We start from the raw sequence: 14,577 nt of genomic DNA, 5'->3' as shown, positions 1-14,577 counted from the left end.
CAGAGGTGGAATCTCATGGTCAGGAGGTGACCATCATGACCACCATGACCATAAACCTATGGTCAGGAGGTGACCACCACATCCCTATGGCCACAGGGTGACCACCATGGCCACCAGAGGTGGAATCTCATGGTCAAAAGGTGGCCACCAGGACCACCATGACCAGAAACCCATGGTCAGGAGGTGACCACCACATCCCTATGACCACGAGGTGACCCCCGTGACCCCCAACCCCTCCCTGATGTCCTCTCCACCCCCCGCCCTTTGTGTCAGGAGCCACGTAAGGATGGAGTCCCACCAGCGTTTCTCAGAGGCCTTTTATTCCAGGAGCCGAAGAAGAAGAAGACGACGACGACCACCGCTGGTGTTGGAGGAGAGGACAACGCCGGTGCCGTGGAGGACCTTTTCCATGGTCGGGAGGTGGAGGCGGTGGTGGAGGCGCCTCAGCCGTTCCTCCTCATGGTCTGGTGGATCCAGGAGGTGAAGCGGCAGACGCGGGTGTAGACGCCGGGTTTGCCGCGTTGGCCGCAGATCTGCATCCCCCACGAGACGATGCCCTGGAGCTCCTCGCCGCACACCAGGGGACCTCCCGAGTCCCCCTGCAGGAGAAACACCCCAGGAACCTCCTCAGATGCCACCAAAGGGGCAGCTGAGAGAGACCCCAGGACAACGTTTGCCACGGGGAGGAGGATCTCCTGTGGGATGGAGGCCATGGGGACCACCAGGAGCCATGGGGACCACCAGGAGCCATGGGGACCACCATGAGCCATGGGATGAAGCCATGGAGACCACCATGAACCATGGGATGAAGCCATAGAGACCACCACGAGCCATGGGGACCACCAGGAGAGACATGGGGACCACTATGAACCATGGGATGAAGCCATGGAGACCACCAGGAGCCATGGGGACCACCAGGAGCCATGGGGACCACCAGGAGCCATGGGATGGAGGCCATGGGGACCACCAGGAGAGCCATGGGGACCACCAGGAGCCATAGAATGAAGCCATGGAGCCCACCAGGAGTCACGGAGACCACCATGAACCATGGGATGAAGCCATGGAGCCCACCAGGAGCCATGGAGACCACCATGAGCCATGGGGTGAAGCCATAGAGACCACCATGAGCCATGGAGACCACCATGAGCCATGGGATGAAGCCATGGAGACCACCAGAAGCCACGGAGACCACCAGGAGCCATGGGACGAAGCCATGGAGACCACCAGGAGCCATGGGATGAAGCCATGGACACCACCAGGAGCCATGGAGCCCACCATGAGCCATGGGACGAAGCCATGGAGACCATCATGAGCCATGGAGACCACCATGAGCCATGGAGCCCACCATGAGCCATGGGATGAAGCCATGGAGCCCACCATGAACCATGGGATGAAGCCATGGAGACCACCAGGAGCCATGGGGTGAAGCCATAGAGCCCACCATGAGCCATGGAAACCACCAGGAGCCATGGGATGATACTATGGAGACCACCAGGAGCCATGGAGGAGACCACCATGAACCATGGGGTGAAGCCATGGAGCCCACCATGAGCCATAGAATGAAGCTATGGAGCCCACCAGGAGCCATAGGACAAAGCCATGGAGACCACCATGAACCATGGGATGAAGCCATGGACACCACCAGGAGCCATGGAGCCCACCAGGAACCATGGGACGAAGCCACGGAGCCCACCATGAGCCGTGGGACGAAGCCATGGAGACCCCCAGAGCCCATGGGTTGGTTGAGGCCACCACCCCCTCCCCTGAGGCCTCGCGGTGGTTTCGGGGTCCCCTCCCGGGTGTCCCACCTGGCAGGAGTCGGTGCCGCCGCCGGAGACGCCGGCGCAGAGCATGTTCTTGGTGATGCCTTTGGGGTAGAGTTTGCTGCACTCCTCGTTGGCCATCGTGTAGACCACTCCGCACTGGAGAACGTCCGGGAAATACCCTGAGAAGGAGACACCATCAAAGGTCCCACCGGAGACTCGGGGGGAGCAGAAGAACCTTCTCCCTCAAAACCCCCTTGAGATGCCCTCAAAACCCCTCTGAGATGCCCTCAAAAACCCCTGAGATGCCCTCAAACCTCCCTGAGATGCCTTCAAACCCCCTGAGACGCCCTCAAAGCCCTTGAGATGCCCTCAAACCCCCTGAGACGCCCTCAAACCTCCCTGAGATGCCTTCAAAGCCCCTGAGATGCCCTCAAACCCCCCTGAGATACACTCAAAACCCCCTGAGATGCACTCAAAACCCCCTGAGACGCCCTCAAACCCCCCTGAGATGCCCTCAAACCCCCCTGAGATGCCTTCAAACCCCCTGAGATGCCTTCAAACCCCCCTGAGATGCCCTCAAACCCCCCTGAGATGCCCTCAAACCCCCCTGAGATGCCCTCAAACCCCCCTGAGACGCCCTCAAACCCCCCTGAGACGCACTCAACCCCCCTGAGATGCCCTCAAACCCCCCTGAGATGCCTTCAAACCCCCCTGAGATGCCCTCAAACACCCTGAGATGCCCTCAAACACCCTGAGATGCCCTCAAACCCCCCTGAGATGCCCTCAAACACCCCTGAGATGCCCTCAAACACCCTGAGATGCCCTCAAACCCCCCTGAGATGCCCTCAAACCCCCCTGAGATGCCCTCAAACACCCTGAGATGCCCTCAAACCCCCCTGAGATGCCCTCAAACACCCTGAGATGCCCTCAAACCCCTCTGAGATGCCCTCAAACCACCCTGAGATGCCCTCAACCCCCCTGAGATGCCTTCAAACCCCCCTGAGACGCCCTCAACCCCCCTGAGATGCCCTCAAACCCCTCTGAGGTGCCCTCTAAACCCCCTGAGATGCCCTCAAAGCCCCCTGAGATGCCCTCAAAACCCCCTGAGATGCCCTCAACCCCCCTGAAACGCCCTCAAACCCCTCTGAGATGCCCTCAAACCCCCCTGAGATGCCCTCAAACCTCCCTGAGATGCTCTCAAACCCCCCTGGGATGCCCTCAAACCCCCTGAGTTGCCCTCAGAACCCCCTGAGATGCCCTCAAACCCCCCTGAGATGCCCTCAAACCCCCCTGAGATGCCCTCAAACCCCCCTGAGATGCCCTCAAACCCCCCTGAGATGCCCTCAAACCTCCCTGAGATGCCCTCAAAGCCCCCTGAGATGCCCTCAAAGCCCCCTGAGATGCCCTCAAAGCCCTCTGAGATGCCCTCAAACCTCCCTGAGATGCCCTCAAACCCCTCTGAGATGCCTTCAAACCCCCCTGAGATGCCCTCAAACCCCCCTGAGATGCCCTCAAAGCCCCCTGAGACGCCCTCAAATCCCCCTGAGATGCCCTCAAACCCCCTGAGACGCCCTCAAACCCTCTGAGGTGCCCTCTAAACCCCCTGAGATGCCCTCAAACCCCCCTGAGACGCCCTCAAACCCTCTGAGGTGCCCTCAAACCCCCCTGAGATGCCCTCAAACCCCTCTGAGATGCCCTCAAACCCCCCTGAGATGCCCTCAAACCCCCTGAAACACCCTCAAACCCCCCTGAGACGCCCTCAAACCCCTCAGAGATGCCCTCAAGGCCCCTCCAAGCCCCGGAGGTGTTCCCCCGTCGCGGTTGTCCCCGTACCTTCGGGGCTGCTGGTGCTTCCCCAGCCCGAGACGACGCACTCGCTGTTGGGGGGTGGACACCGCTTGGGCAGAGCCACCGCTTGGACGTGTTGGGTGATGCGGGCGGGTTTCTTCAGCTTGAGGAGCATGAGGTCACTGTCGTGGCTGGTGGCGTCGTAGTCGGGGTGGATGAAGGCTTTGGCCGAGCTGATGCACTGCTCCGTCCCTTCTTTGGTCTTCAGGCTGTGGTCGCCCATGCGGACGGGGATGGAGCTGGAGGAGAGGAGCACCAGGAGGTCCCTCAAAGGAGGAGAAAGGTCCACCCGAGGCCTCTCTCGGGGGGGCATCAAAGGGCTCCAGGAGAAGTTTGGAGAAGCCAAAGCTACGAGGTTCCTCCTCAAGGAGGTGGAATGGACCTCCACGGTGGCCTCCGTGGTCACAATCAGGGTCTCCTACCAGGGCCAGGGTGACCTCCAGCCCTATAGAGGTCCTCAAGGAGGAGATCCCACCACTCCAGGGTCACCTCCAGCCCCATTGGGGTCCTCAAGGAGGAGATCCCACCACTCCAGGGTGACCTCCAGCCCCATAGAGGTCCTCAAGGAGGAGATCCCACCACTCCAGGGTCACCTCCAGCCCCATAGAGGTCCTCAAGGAGGAGATCCCACCACTCCAGGGTGACCTCCAGCCCTATAGAGGTCCTCAAGGAGGAGGTCCCACCACTCCAGGGTGACCTCCAGCCCTATAGAGGTCCTCAAGGAGGAGGTCCCACCACTCCAGGGTGACCTCCAGCCCCATTGGAGTCCTCAAGGAGGAGATCCCACCACTCCAGGGTGACCTCCAGCCCTATAGAGGTCCTCAAGGAGGAGGTCCCACCACTCCAGGGTCACCTCCAGCCCCATTGGGGTCCTCAAGGAGGAGGTCCCACCACTCCAGGGTGACCTCCAGCCCCATAGAGGTCCTCAAGGAGGAGGTCCCACCACTCCAGGGTGACCTCCAGCCCCATAGAGGTCCTCAAGGAGGAGGTCCCACCACTCCAGGGTGACCTCGAGCCCCATTGGAGTCCTCAAGGAGGAGATCCCACCACTCCAGGGTGACCTCCAGCCCCATAGAGGTCCTCAAGGAGGAGGTCCCACCACTCCAGGGTGACCTCCAGCCCCATAGAGGTCCTCAAGGAGGAGGTCCCACCACTCCAGGGTGACCTCCAGCCCCATAGAGGTCCTCAAGGAGGAGGTCCCACCACTCCAGGGTCACCTCCAGCCCCATTGGGGTCCTCAAGGAGGAGGTCCCCTCCCAGTGCCCCCAATCTGCCCCTTATCCCCCTCCCAGTGCCCCCAGTCCCCTCCCAGTGCCCCCTCCCAGTGCCCCCTCCCAGTGCCCCCAGTGCCCCCCTAATCCCCCTCCCAGTGCTCCCAGTGCTCCCAGTCCCCTCCCCGTGCCCCCAGCGCCCCCTCCCAGTGCTCCCAGTGCCCTCCCAGTGCCCCCAGTACCCCCCTTACCCCCTTCCCAGTGCTCCCAGTGCCCCGTCCCAGTGCTCCCAGTGCCCCCTCCCAGAGCTCCCAGTGCCCCCAGTCCCACCCTCATCACCCGTCCCAGTGCCCCCAGTGCCCCCAGTGCTCCCAGTGCCCCCCTTATCCCCCTCCCAGTGCCCCCAGTGCTCTCACAGTGCCCCCAGTCCCCCCCTTATCCCCCTACCAGTGCTCCCAGTCCCCCTCTTATCTCCCTCCCAGTGCCCCCAATCCCCCCTAATCCCCCTACCAGTGCTCCCAGTGCTCCCAGTCCCCCTCTTATAACCTTCCCAGTGCTCCCAGTCCCCTCCCAGTGCCCCCAGTCCCCCCTTTATCCCCCTCCCAGTGCTCCCAGTGCCCCCAATCTTCCCCTCATCACCTGTCCCAGTGCTCCCAGTGCCCCCAGTGCTCCCAGTGCCCCATCCCAGTGCTCCCAGTGCCCTGTCCCAGTGCTCCCAGTGCTCCCAGTGCCCCGTCCCAGTGCTCCCAGTGCTCCCAGTGCCCCCCAATCCCCCTCCCAGTGCTCCCAGTCCCCTCCCAGTGCCCCTAGTCCCCCTCTTATCCCCCTCCCAGTGCTCCCAGTGCCCTCCCAGTGCCCCCAGTCCCCCCCTCATCACCCATCCCAGTGCCCCCAGCGCCCCGTCCCAGTGCTCCCAGTGCTCCCAGTGCTCCCAGTGCCCCCAGCGCCCCGTCCCAGTACCCCCAGTGCTCCCAGTGCCCCCAGTGCTCCCAGTGCCCCCAGTGCCCCCAGTGCCCTGTCCCAGTGCTCCCAGTGCCCCCAGTGCCCCCAGTGCTCCCAGTGCCCCCAGTGCTCCCAGTGCCCCCAGTGCCCTGTCCCAGTGCTCCCAGTGCCCCCAGTGCCCCCAGTGCTCCCAGTGCCCCCAGTGCTCCCAGTGCCCCCAGTGCCCCGTCCCAGTGCCCCCAGTGCCCCCAGTGCTCCCAGTGCTCCCAGTGCCCCCAGTGCCCGTCCCAGTGCTCCCAGTGCCCCCAGTGCCCCCAGCGCCCCGTCCCAGTGCTCCCAGTGCTCCCAGTGCCCCCAGTGCCCCCAGTGCTCCCAGTGCCCCGTCCCAGTGCTCCCAGTGCTCCCAGTGCTCCCAGTGCCCCCAGTGCCCTGTCCCAGCGCCCCGTCCCAGTGCTCCCAGTGCCCCCAGTGCTCCCAGTGCTCCCAGTGCCCCCAGTGCCCCCAGTGCCCCCAGTGCTCCCAGTGCCCCCAGTGCCCGTCCCAGTGCTCCCAGTGCCCCCAGTGCCCCCAGCGCCCCGTCCCAGTGCTCCCAGTGCTCCCAGTGCCCCCAGTGCCCCCAGCGCCCCGTCCCAGTGCCCCCAGTGCCCCCAGCGCCCCGTCCCAGTGCTCCCAGTGCTCCCAGTGCTCCCAGTGCCCCGTCCCAGTGCCCCCAGTGCTCCCAGTGCTCCCAGTGCTCCCAGTGCCCCCAGCGCCCCGTCCCAGTGCTCCCAGTGCCCCCAGTGCTCCCAGTGCCCCCAGTGCCCGTCCCAGTGCTCCCAGTGCTCCCAGTGCCCCCAGCGCCCCGTCCCAGTGCTCCCAGTGCTCCCAGTGCCCCCAGCGCCCCGTCCCAGTGCTCCCAGTGCTCCCAGTGCCCCCAGTGCCCCGTCCCAGTGCTCCCAGTGCCCCCAGTGCCCCCAGTGCCCTGTCCCAGTGCTCCCAGTGCTCCCAGTGCCCCCAGTGCCCCGTCCCAGTGTCCCCAGTGCTCCCAGTGCTCCCAGTGCCCCATCCCAGTGCCCCCAGTGCTCCCAGTGCCCCCAGTGCCCCCAGTGCCCTGTCCCAGTGCTCCCAGTGCCCCCAGTGCTCCCAGTGCCCCCAGTGCCCCCAGTGCCCCCAGTGCCCTGTCCCAGTGCTCCCAGTGCCCCCAGTGCCCCCAGTGCTCCCAGTGCCCCCAGTGCCCCGTCCCAGTGCTCCCAGTGCTCCCAGTGCTCCCAGTGCTCCCAGTGCCCCCAGTGCCCTGTCCCAGCGCCCCGTCCCAGTGCTCCCAGTGCCCCCAGTGCCCCCAGTGCTCCCAGTGCCCCCAGTGCCCCCAGTGCTCCCAGTGCCCCCAGCGCCCCGTCCCAGTGCTCCCAGTGCCCGTCCCAGTGCCCCCAGTGCCCGTCCCAGTGCCCCCAGTGCTCCCAGTGCTCCCAGTGCTCCCAGTGCCCCCAGCGCCCCGTCCCAGTGCCCCCAGTGCTCCCAGTGCCCCCAATGCCCCGTCCCAGTGCCCCCAGCGCCCCCAGTCCCCCCCTTATCACCCATCCCAGTGCTCCCAGTGCCCCCAGTGCTCCCAGTGCTCCCAGTGCTCCCATTGCCCCCAGTGCTCCCAGTGCCCCCAGTGCTCCCAGTGCCCCCAGTGCCCCGTCCCAGTGCTCCCAGTGCCCCATCCCAGTGCCCCCAGCGCCCCGTCCCAGTGCTCCCAGTGCCCCCAGTGCTCCCAGTGCCCCCAGTGCTCCGTCCCAGTGCCCCCAGTGCCCCGTCCCAGTGCCCCCAGTGCCCTGTCCCAGTGCCCCCAGTGCCCCCAGTGCTCCCAGTGCCCCCAGTGCCCCCAGTGCTCCCAGTGCTCCCAGTGCTCCCAGTGCTCCCAGTGCCCCCAGTGCCCTGTCCCAGTGCTCCCAGTGCTCCCAGTGCCCCCAGTGCCCCGTCCCAGTGCTCCCAGTGCCCCCAGTGCCCCCAGTGCTCCCAGTGCCCCCAGTGCCCTGTCCCAGTGCTCCCAGTGCCCCCAGTGCTCCCAGTGCCCCCAGTGCCCCCAGTGCCCCCAGTGCCCTGTCCCAGTGCTCCCAGTGCCCCCAGTGCTCCCAGTGCCCCCAGTGCTCCCAGTGCTCCCAGTGCCCCCAGCGCCCCGTCCCAGTGCTCCCAGTGCTCCCAGCGCCCCGTCCCAGTGCTCCCAGTGCTCCCAGTGCCCCGTCCCAGTGCCCCCGGTGCCCCGTCCCAGTGCTCCCAGTGCCCCGTCCCAGTGCTCCCAGTGCTCCCAGTGCTCCCAGTGCCCCCAGTGCTCCCAGTGCCCCCAGCGCCCCGTCCCAGTGCTCCCAGTGCTCCCAGTGCCCCCAGTGCCCCGTCCCAGTGCTCCCAGTGCCCCCAGCGCCCCGTCCCAGTGCCCCCAGTGCTCCGTCCCAGTGCTCCCAGTGCTCCCAGTGCCCCCAGTGCCCCGTCCCAGTGTCCCCAGTGCTCCCAGTGCTCCCAGCGCCCCGTCCCAGTGCCCCCAGTGCTCCGTCCCAGTGCTCCCAGTGCTCCCAGTGCTCCCAGTGCCCCCAGCGCCCCGTCCCAGTACCCCCAGTGCTCCCAGTGCCCCCAGTGCTCCCAGTGCCCCCAGTGCCCCCAGCGCCCTGTCCCAGTGCTCCCAGTGCCCCCAGTGCCCCGTCCCAGTGTCCCCAGTGCTCCCAGTGCCCCCAGCGCCCCGTCCCAGTGCTCCCAGTGCCCCCAGTGCCCCGTCCCAGTGCTCCCAGTGCTCCCAGTGCCCCCAGTGCCCCGTCCCAGTGTCCCCAGTGCTCCCAGTGCCCCCAGCGCCCCGTCCCAGTGCTCCCAGTGCCCCCAGTGCCCCGTCCCAGTGCTCCCAGTGCCCCCAGTGCCCCCAGCGCCCCGTCCCAGTGCTCCCAGTGCTCCCAGTGCTCCCAGTGCTCCCAGTGCCCCCAGTCCCCTCCCAGTGCCCCCAGTCCCCCCCTTATCACCCGTCCCAGTGCCCCCAGTGCCCCCAGTGCCCCCAGTGCTCCCAGTGCTCCCAGTGCTCCCAGTGCTCCCAGTGCCCCCAGTGCCCCGTCCCAGTGCCCCCAGTCCCCCCTTGTCCCCCTCCCAGTGCTCCCAGTGCTCCCAGTGCTCCCAGTGCCCGTCCCAGTGCTCCCAGTGCTCCCAGTGCTCCCAGTGCTCCCAGTGCCCCCGGTGCCGCACCTGCCGGTGTCGCAGTGCGCGGCCGTCAGCACCCACGAAGGGTCGATGAGGACCCCCCCGCAGTGGATGTTCCTCTGCGGCCCCAAAAGGACCACCTGGAAGGGGTGGCGGCGGCGCCCACAGCTGCGGCCGCCGACGATGCGCGAATCCTCCGCCCACGACGCTGCCGCCCACAGCGCCCGCTCAGCGCCAGCGCACACCAGTGCACACCAGTTCAATCCCAGTGCCACCCCAGTGCCATCCCAGTGCCCACCAGCGCACACCAGCGCACACCAGTGCCTCCCAGTTCCACCCCAGGGCCTCCCAGTTCCATCCCAGTGCCTCCCAGCGCACACCAGCGCACACCAGTGCCTCCCAGTGCCTCCCAGTTCCACCCCAGTGCACACCAGTGCCATCCCAGTGCCTCCCAGCGCACACCAGTGCACACCAGTGCCTCCCAGTGCCTCCCAGTTCCACCCCAGTGCACACCAGTGCCATCCCAGGGCCTCCCAGTGCCATCCCAGGGCCCACCAGTGCCATCCCAGTGCCTCCCAGCGCACACCAGCGCACACCAGTGCCTCCCAGTGCCTCCCAGTTCCATCCCAGGGCCTCCCAGTTCCATCCCAGGGCCTCCCAGCGCACACCAGTGCCTCCCAGTTCCATCCCAGTTCCACCCCAGGGCCTCCCAGTTCCATCCCAGTGCCTCCCAGCGCACACCAGCGCACACCAGTGCACACCAGTGCACACCAGTGCACACCAGTGCCATCCCAGTGCCCACCAGTGCCATCCCAGGGCCTCCCAGTTCCATCCCAGTTCCATCCCAGGGCCTCCCAGTGCCATCCCAGTGCCATCCCAGGGCCTCCCAGTGCCATCCCAGGGCCTCCCAGGGCCTCCCAGTTCCACCCCAGTTGCCTCCCAGAAGGTTCTCATGGTCCCTCAACATCTCCTCGTGTGCTCTCAGCTCTCTCTTACACTCCCAGTTCAACCCCAGTGCCTCCCAGTTCCATCCCAGTTCCATCCCAGGGCCTCCCAGTGCCACCCCAGTTCCACCCCAGGGCCTCCCAGTTGCCTCCCAGAAGGTCCTTATGGTCCCTCAACATCTCCTCGTGCCCTCTCAGCTCTCTCTTACACTCCCAGTGCCTCCCAGTGCTTCCCAGGGCCTCCCAGTTCCATCCCAGTTCCCTCCCAGTTCCATCCCAGTGCCATCCCAGTTCCATCCCAGTGCCTCCCAGGGCCTCCCAGGGCCACCCCAGTTCCATCCTAGAAGGTCCTTATGGTCCCTCAACATCTCCTCGTGTCCTCTCAGCTCTCTCTTACACTCCCAGTTCAACCCCAGTGACTCCCAGTGCTTCCCAGTGCCTCCCAGTTCCATCCCAGTTCCATCCCAGTGCCATCCCAGTGCCATCCCAGTGCCATCCCAGGGCCTCCCAGGGCCACCCCAGTTCCTCCCAGAAGGTCCCTATGGTCCCTCAACATCTCCTCGTGTCCTCTCAGCTCTCTCTTACACTCCCAGTGCCTCCCAGTGCTTCCCAGGGCCTCCCAGTGCCATCCCACTTCCATCCCAGTTCCATCCCAGTGCCATCCCAGGGCCTCCCAGTGCCACCCCAGTTCCACCCCAGGGCCTCCCAGTTCCTCCCAGAAGGTCCTCATGGTCCCTCAACATCTCCTCGTGTGCTCTCAGCTCTCTCTTACACTCCCAGTGCCGCCCAGTTCCACACCAGTGCCTCCCAGTGCCATCCCAGTTCCATCCCAGGGCCTCCCAGTTCCACCCCAGTTCCATCCCAGTGCCTCCCAGTGCCACCCCAGTTGCCTCCCAGAAGGTCCTCATGGTCCCTCAACATCTCCTCGTGTGCTCTCAGCTCTCTCTTACACTCCCAGTTCAACCCCAGTGCCTCCCAGTTCCAGCCCAGTGCCATCCCAGTGCCATCCCAGGGCCTCCCAGTGCCACCCCAGTTCCACCCCAGGGCCTCCCAGTTCCATCCCAGAAGGTCCTTATGGTCCCTCAACATCTCCTCGTGTCCTCTCAGCTCTCTCTTACACTCCCAGTGCCGCCCAGTTCCACACCAGTGCCTCCCAGTTCAACCCAGTTCACTTCTAGTTCCTCCCACTTCCACCTCAGTGCCACCCCAGTTCCTCCCAGTTCCTCCCAGAAGGTCCTCATGGTCCCTCAATATCTCCTCGTGTCCTCTCAACTCTCTCTTACACTCCCAGTGCCATCCAAGTTCCATCCCAGTGCCTCCCAGTTCCATCCCAGGGCCTCCCAGTTCACTTCCAGTGCCTCCCAGTTGCCTCCCAGAAGGTCCCTATGGTCCCTCAACATCTCCTCTCGTGCTCTCAGCTCTCTCTTACACTCCCAGTTCAACCCCAGTGCCTCCCAGTTCCAGCCCAGTGCCATCCCAGTGCCACCCCAGGGCCTCCCAGTTCCATCCCAGTGCCACCCAGGGCCACCCCAGGGCCTCCCAGAAGGTCCCTATGGTCCCTCAACACTTCCTCGTGTGCTCTCAGCTCTGTCTTAGACTCCCAGTGTCTCCCAGTGCCTCCCAGTTCCACACCAGTGCCTCCCAGTTCCAGCCCAGTGCCATCCCAGTGCCATCCCAGGGCCTCCCAGTGCCATCCCAGTTCCATCCCAGTTCCATCCCAGTTCCTCCCAGAAGGTCCTCATGGTCCCTCAACATCTCCTCGTGTCCTCTCAACTCTCTCTTACACTCCCAGTTCAACCCCAGTGCCTCCCAGTGCCATCCCAGTGCCATCCCAGTTCACTTCCAGTTGCCTTCCAGAAGGTCCTTATGGTCCCTCAATACCTCCTCGTGTCCTCTCAGCTCTCTCTTAGACTCCCAGTGCCTCCCAGTTCCACACCAGTACCCCCCAGTTCCTCCCAGTTCACTTCTAGTTCCTCCCACTTCCACCTCAGTGCCTCCCAGTTGCCTCCCAGTGCCTCCCAGTTCCATCCCAGTGCCCCCAGTGCCCCAGGTTTCCCACGCAGTGCCTCCCAGTTCCATACCAGTGCCTCCCAGTCCCCTCCCAGTGCCCCCAGTGCCCTCCCAGTGCCCCCAGTGCCCCAGGTTTCCCACCCAGTCCCCTCCCAGTTCCCACCCAGTGCCTCCCAGTCCCCTCCCAGTGCCCCCAGTGCCCTCCCAGTGCCCCCAGTGCCCCAGGTTTCCCACCCAGTGCCTCCCAGTTGCCTCCCAGTGCCTCCCAGTTCTTTCCCAACGCTGCCTCCTTCCCCCTCCGTGGCCCCCAGTTCCCTCCCAGTGCCTCCCAGTTCCCTCCCAGCCCCTCCCAGTTGCCTCCCACTGCCTGTCAGCTCTTCCCAGTAACCTCCAGTTCCCTCCCACTGCTTTCCAGTACTTCCAGTTCCCCCTCCCAGTACATTCCCAGTCCCTTCCAGTTCCCCCCAGTACCTTCCAACGTCTCCCAGTGCCTCCCAGTACTTCCCCGTTCCTTCCCAGTTCCCTCCCAGTGCCCCCAGTTCACCTCCAGCTCCTTCCCAGTCCCCTCCCAGTGCCCCCAGTTCCCTCCCAGTTCCCTCCCAGTACCAGTTCCACTCCTCCCAGTACTTCCTCGTTCCCTCCCACTCAAACCAGTTTGCTCTCGCTGCCTCCCACTGTCCCCAGTTCACCTCCAGCTCCTTCCCAGTACAACCCAGTGCCTTCTCAGGGCCTCCCAGTATCCTCCCAGTACCTTCAGCTCACTCTCCACTTCCCCACCCGTTCTCCCAGTTCCCCTCCCAGTGCTCCCAGTTCCCCTCCCAGGGCCCCCAGTTCCCTTCCCAGTTCTCCCAGTTCCCCTCCCAGGGCCCCCCAGTGCTCTCCCAGTTCTCCCAGTTCCCCTCCCAGTGCTTCCAGGCCTTTTCCCAGTGTCCCCCAGTGCCCCCCATCTCCCTCCCAGTGCCCCCCAGTGCCTCCCAACCCCCTCCCAGTCCCCCCCAGTCCCTCCCAGTGCCCCCCCAGTGCCTCCCAGTCCTTCCCAGTGCCCCCCCAGTGCCCCCATCTCCCTCCCAGGGCCTCCAAATGCCCCCCCAGTCCCTCCCAGTGCCCCTTCTTCCTCCCAGTGCCCCCCAGTGCTTCCCAGTCCCATCCCAGTCCCCCCAGTGCCTCCCAGTGCCCCCCCCAGTCCCTCCCATTGGCTCCCAGTGCCCTCCCAGTGCCCCCCCAGTGGCTCCCAGTGCCCCCCCAGTGGCTCCCAGTCCCTCCCAGTGCCCCCCAGTCCATCCCAGTGCCCCCCAGTCCATCCCAGTCCCCTTCCAGTGCCTCCCAGTGCCCCCCCAGTCCCCCCCAGTGCTCCCCCCAGTCCCCCCCAGTGCTCCCCCCAGTGGCTCCCAGTGCCCCCCCCAGTCCCTCCCAGTGCCTCCCAGTGCCCTCCAGTGCCCTCCCAGTGCCCCCATCTCCCTCCCAGTGCCCTCCCAGTGGCTCCCAGTGCCCTCCCAGTGCCCCCCCCAGTCCCTCCCATTGGCTCCCAGTGCCCTCCCAGTGCCTCCCAGTGCCCCCCCAGTGCCTCCCAGTGCCCCTCCAGTGCCCCCCCAGTGCCCCCTCAGTGTCCCCATCTCCCTCCCAGTGCCCCCCAGTGGCCCCTAGTGCCCCCCCAGTCCCTCCCAGTGCCTCCCAGTGCCCCCCCAGTGCCTCCCAGTGCCCTTCCAGTGCCTCCCAGTGCCCCCCCAGTCCCCTCCCAGTGCCCCCCAGTGCCCTTCCAGTCCCTCCCAGTGCCCCCCCAGTCCCTCCCAGTGGCTCCCAGTGCCCCCCAGTGCCCCCCCAGTGCCCCCCAGTGGCTCCCAGTGCCCCCAGTGCTGACCGGTGGGGACGAGGAGCAGCAGGAGGGGCACGAGGGCGTCCATGGCGCAGCGGAGGGCGGAGGCGGCGCCGCTTCTGGGGCCGCGGCGCAATGGGGCCCTTTAAATGGCGCACGGAGGGCCCCACGTGGGGCGCGAAGGGAGCGGCGACGCCCGCGGGGGTCACACCTGCAGGCACGCCCCGACCTGCGCCGACCCGGGACAGCCCGGGACAACGGGGACAGCGGGGACAACGGGGCCAACAGGGACTGACCGGGGCCAACCGGGGCCGAATGGGGCCAACCAGGATCGACCGGGGCCAACGGGGCCAACAGGGATCGACCGGGGCCTGACTGGGGCCAATGGGGCCAACAGGGGACAGACTGGGGCCAATGGGGCCAACAGGGCCTGACCGGGGCCAACGGGGCTGAACGGGGCCGATGGGGCCAACAGGGACCGACCGGGGCTGAACGGGACTGACCAGGGCCAACAAGGATCGACCAGGGCCAACGGGGCCCGACTGGGGCCAACGGGGACCAACCGGGGCCGATGGGGGCCAACCAGTGACCCCGGGGCCAACAGGGCTGAACGGGGCCAACGGGGGCCAACAGGGGCCAACCGGGGATGAATGGGGGCCAACCAATGACCCCAGGGCCAACGGGGGCCAACTGGGGCCGATGGGGCTGACCAGTGACCCCAGGGCCAACTGGGGCCATCGGGGGCCAACTGGGGCCAACAGGGCCGACTGGGGCCAACCAGTGACCGCAGGGCCAACCAGGGCTGAACAGTGACCCCAGGGCCAACTGGGGCCAACAAGTGACCCCAGGGCTGACTGGGGCCATCGGGGGCCAACTGGGGCCAACAGGGCCGACTGGGGCCAACCAGT

The 14,577-nt window shown here is 66.1% G+C and overlaps 1 protein-coding gene across 1 annotated transcript; it reads right to left on the bottom strand.

Annotated features, from left to right (window-relative positions):
• Positions 1-308: 308 nt before the first annotated feature.
• On the bottom strand, positions 309-13,847 carry LOC104065625 (kallikrein-6-like). Its single transcript, XM_054052664.1, has 5 exons — positions 13,715-13,847; positions 8,948-9,110; positions 3,600-3,853; positions 1,809-1,945; positions 309-599 (listed from the first exon to the last, which is right to left on the bottom strand). Exons 1-5 carry the CDS (start codon positions 13,755-13,757, stop codon positions 444-446), a joined length of 753 nt encoding a protein of 250 aa, XP_053908639.1. The 5' UTR covers positions 13,758-13,847; the 3' UTR covers positions 309-443.
• Positions 13,848-14,577: the final 730 nt, after the last annotated feature.

This window comes from Cuculus canorus, chromosome 35 (genome assembly GCF_017976375.1).
Source record: "Cuculus canorus isolate bCucCan1 chromosome 35, bCucCan1.pri, whole genome shotgun sequence".
NCBI lineage: Eukaryota > Metazoa > Chordata > Aves > Cuculiformes > Cuculidae > Cuculus > Cuculus canorus.
Note: the sequence above shows the minus strand (reverse complement) of the source record. Positions and strands in the feature narration are given on the sequence as shown.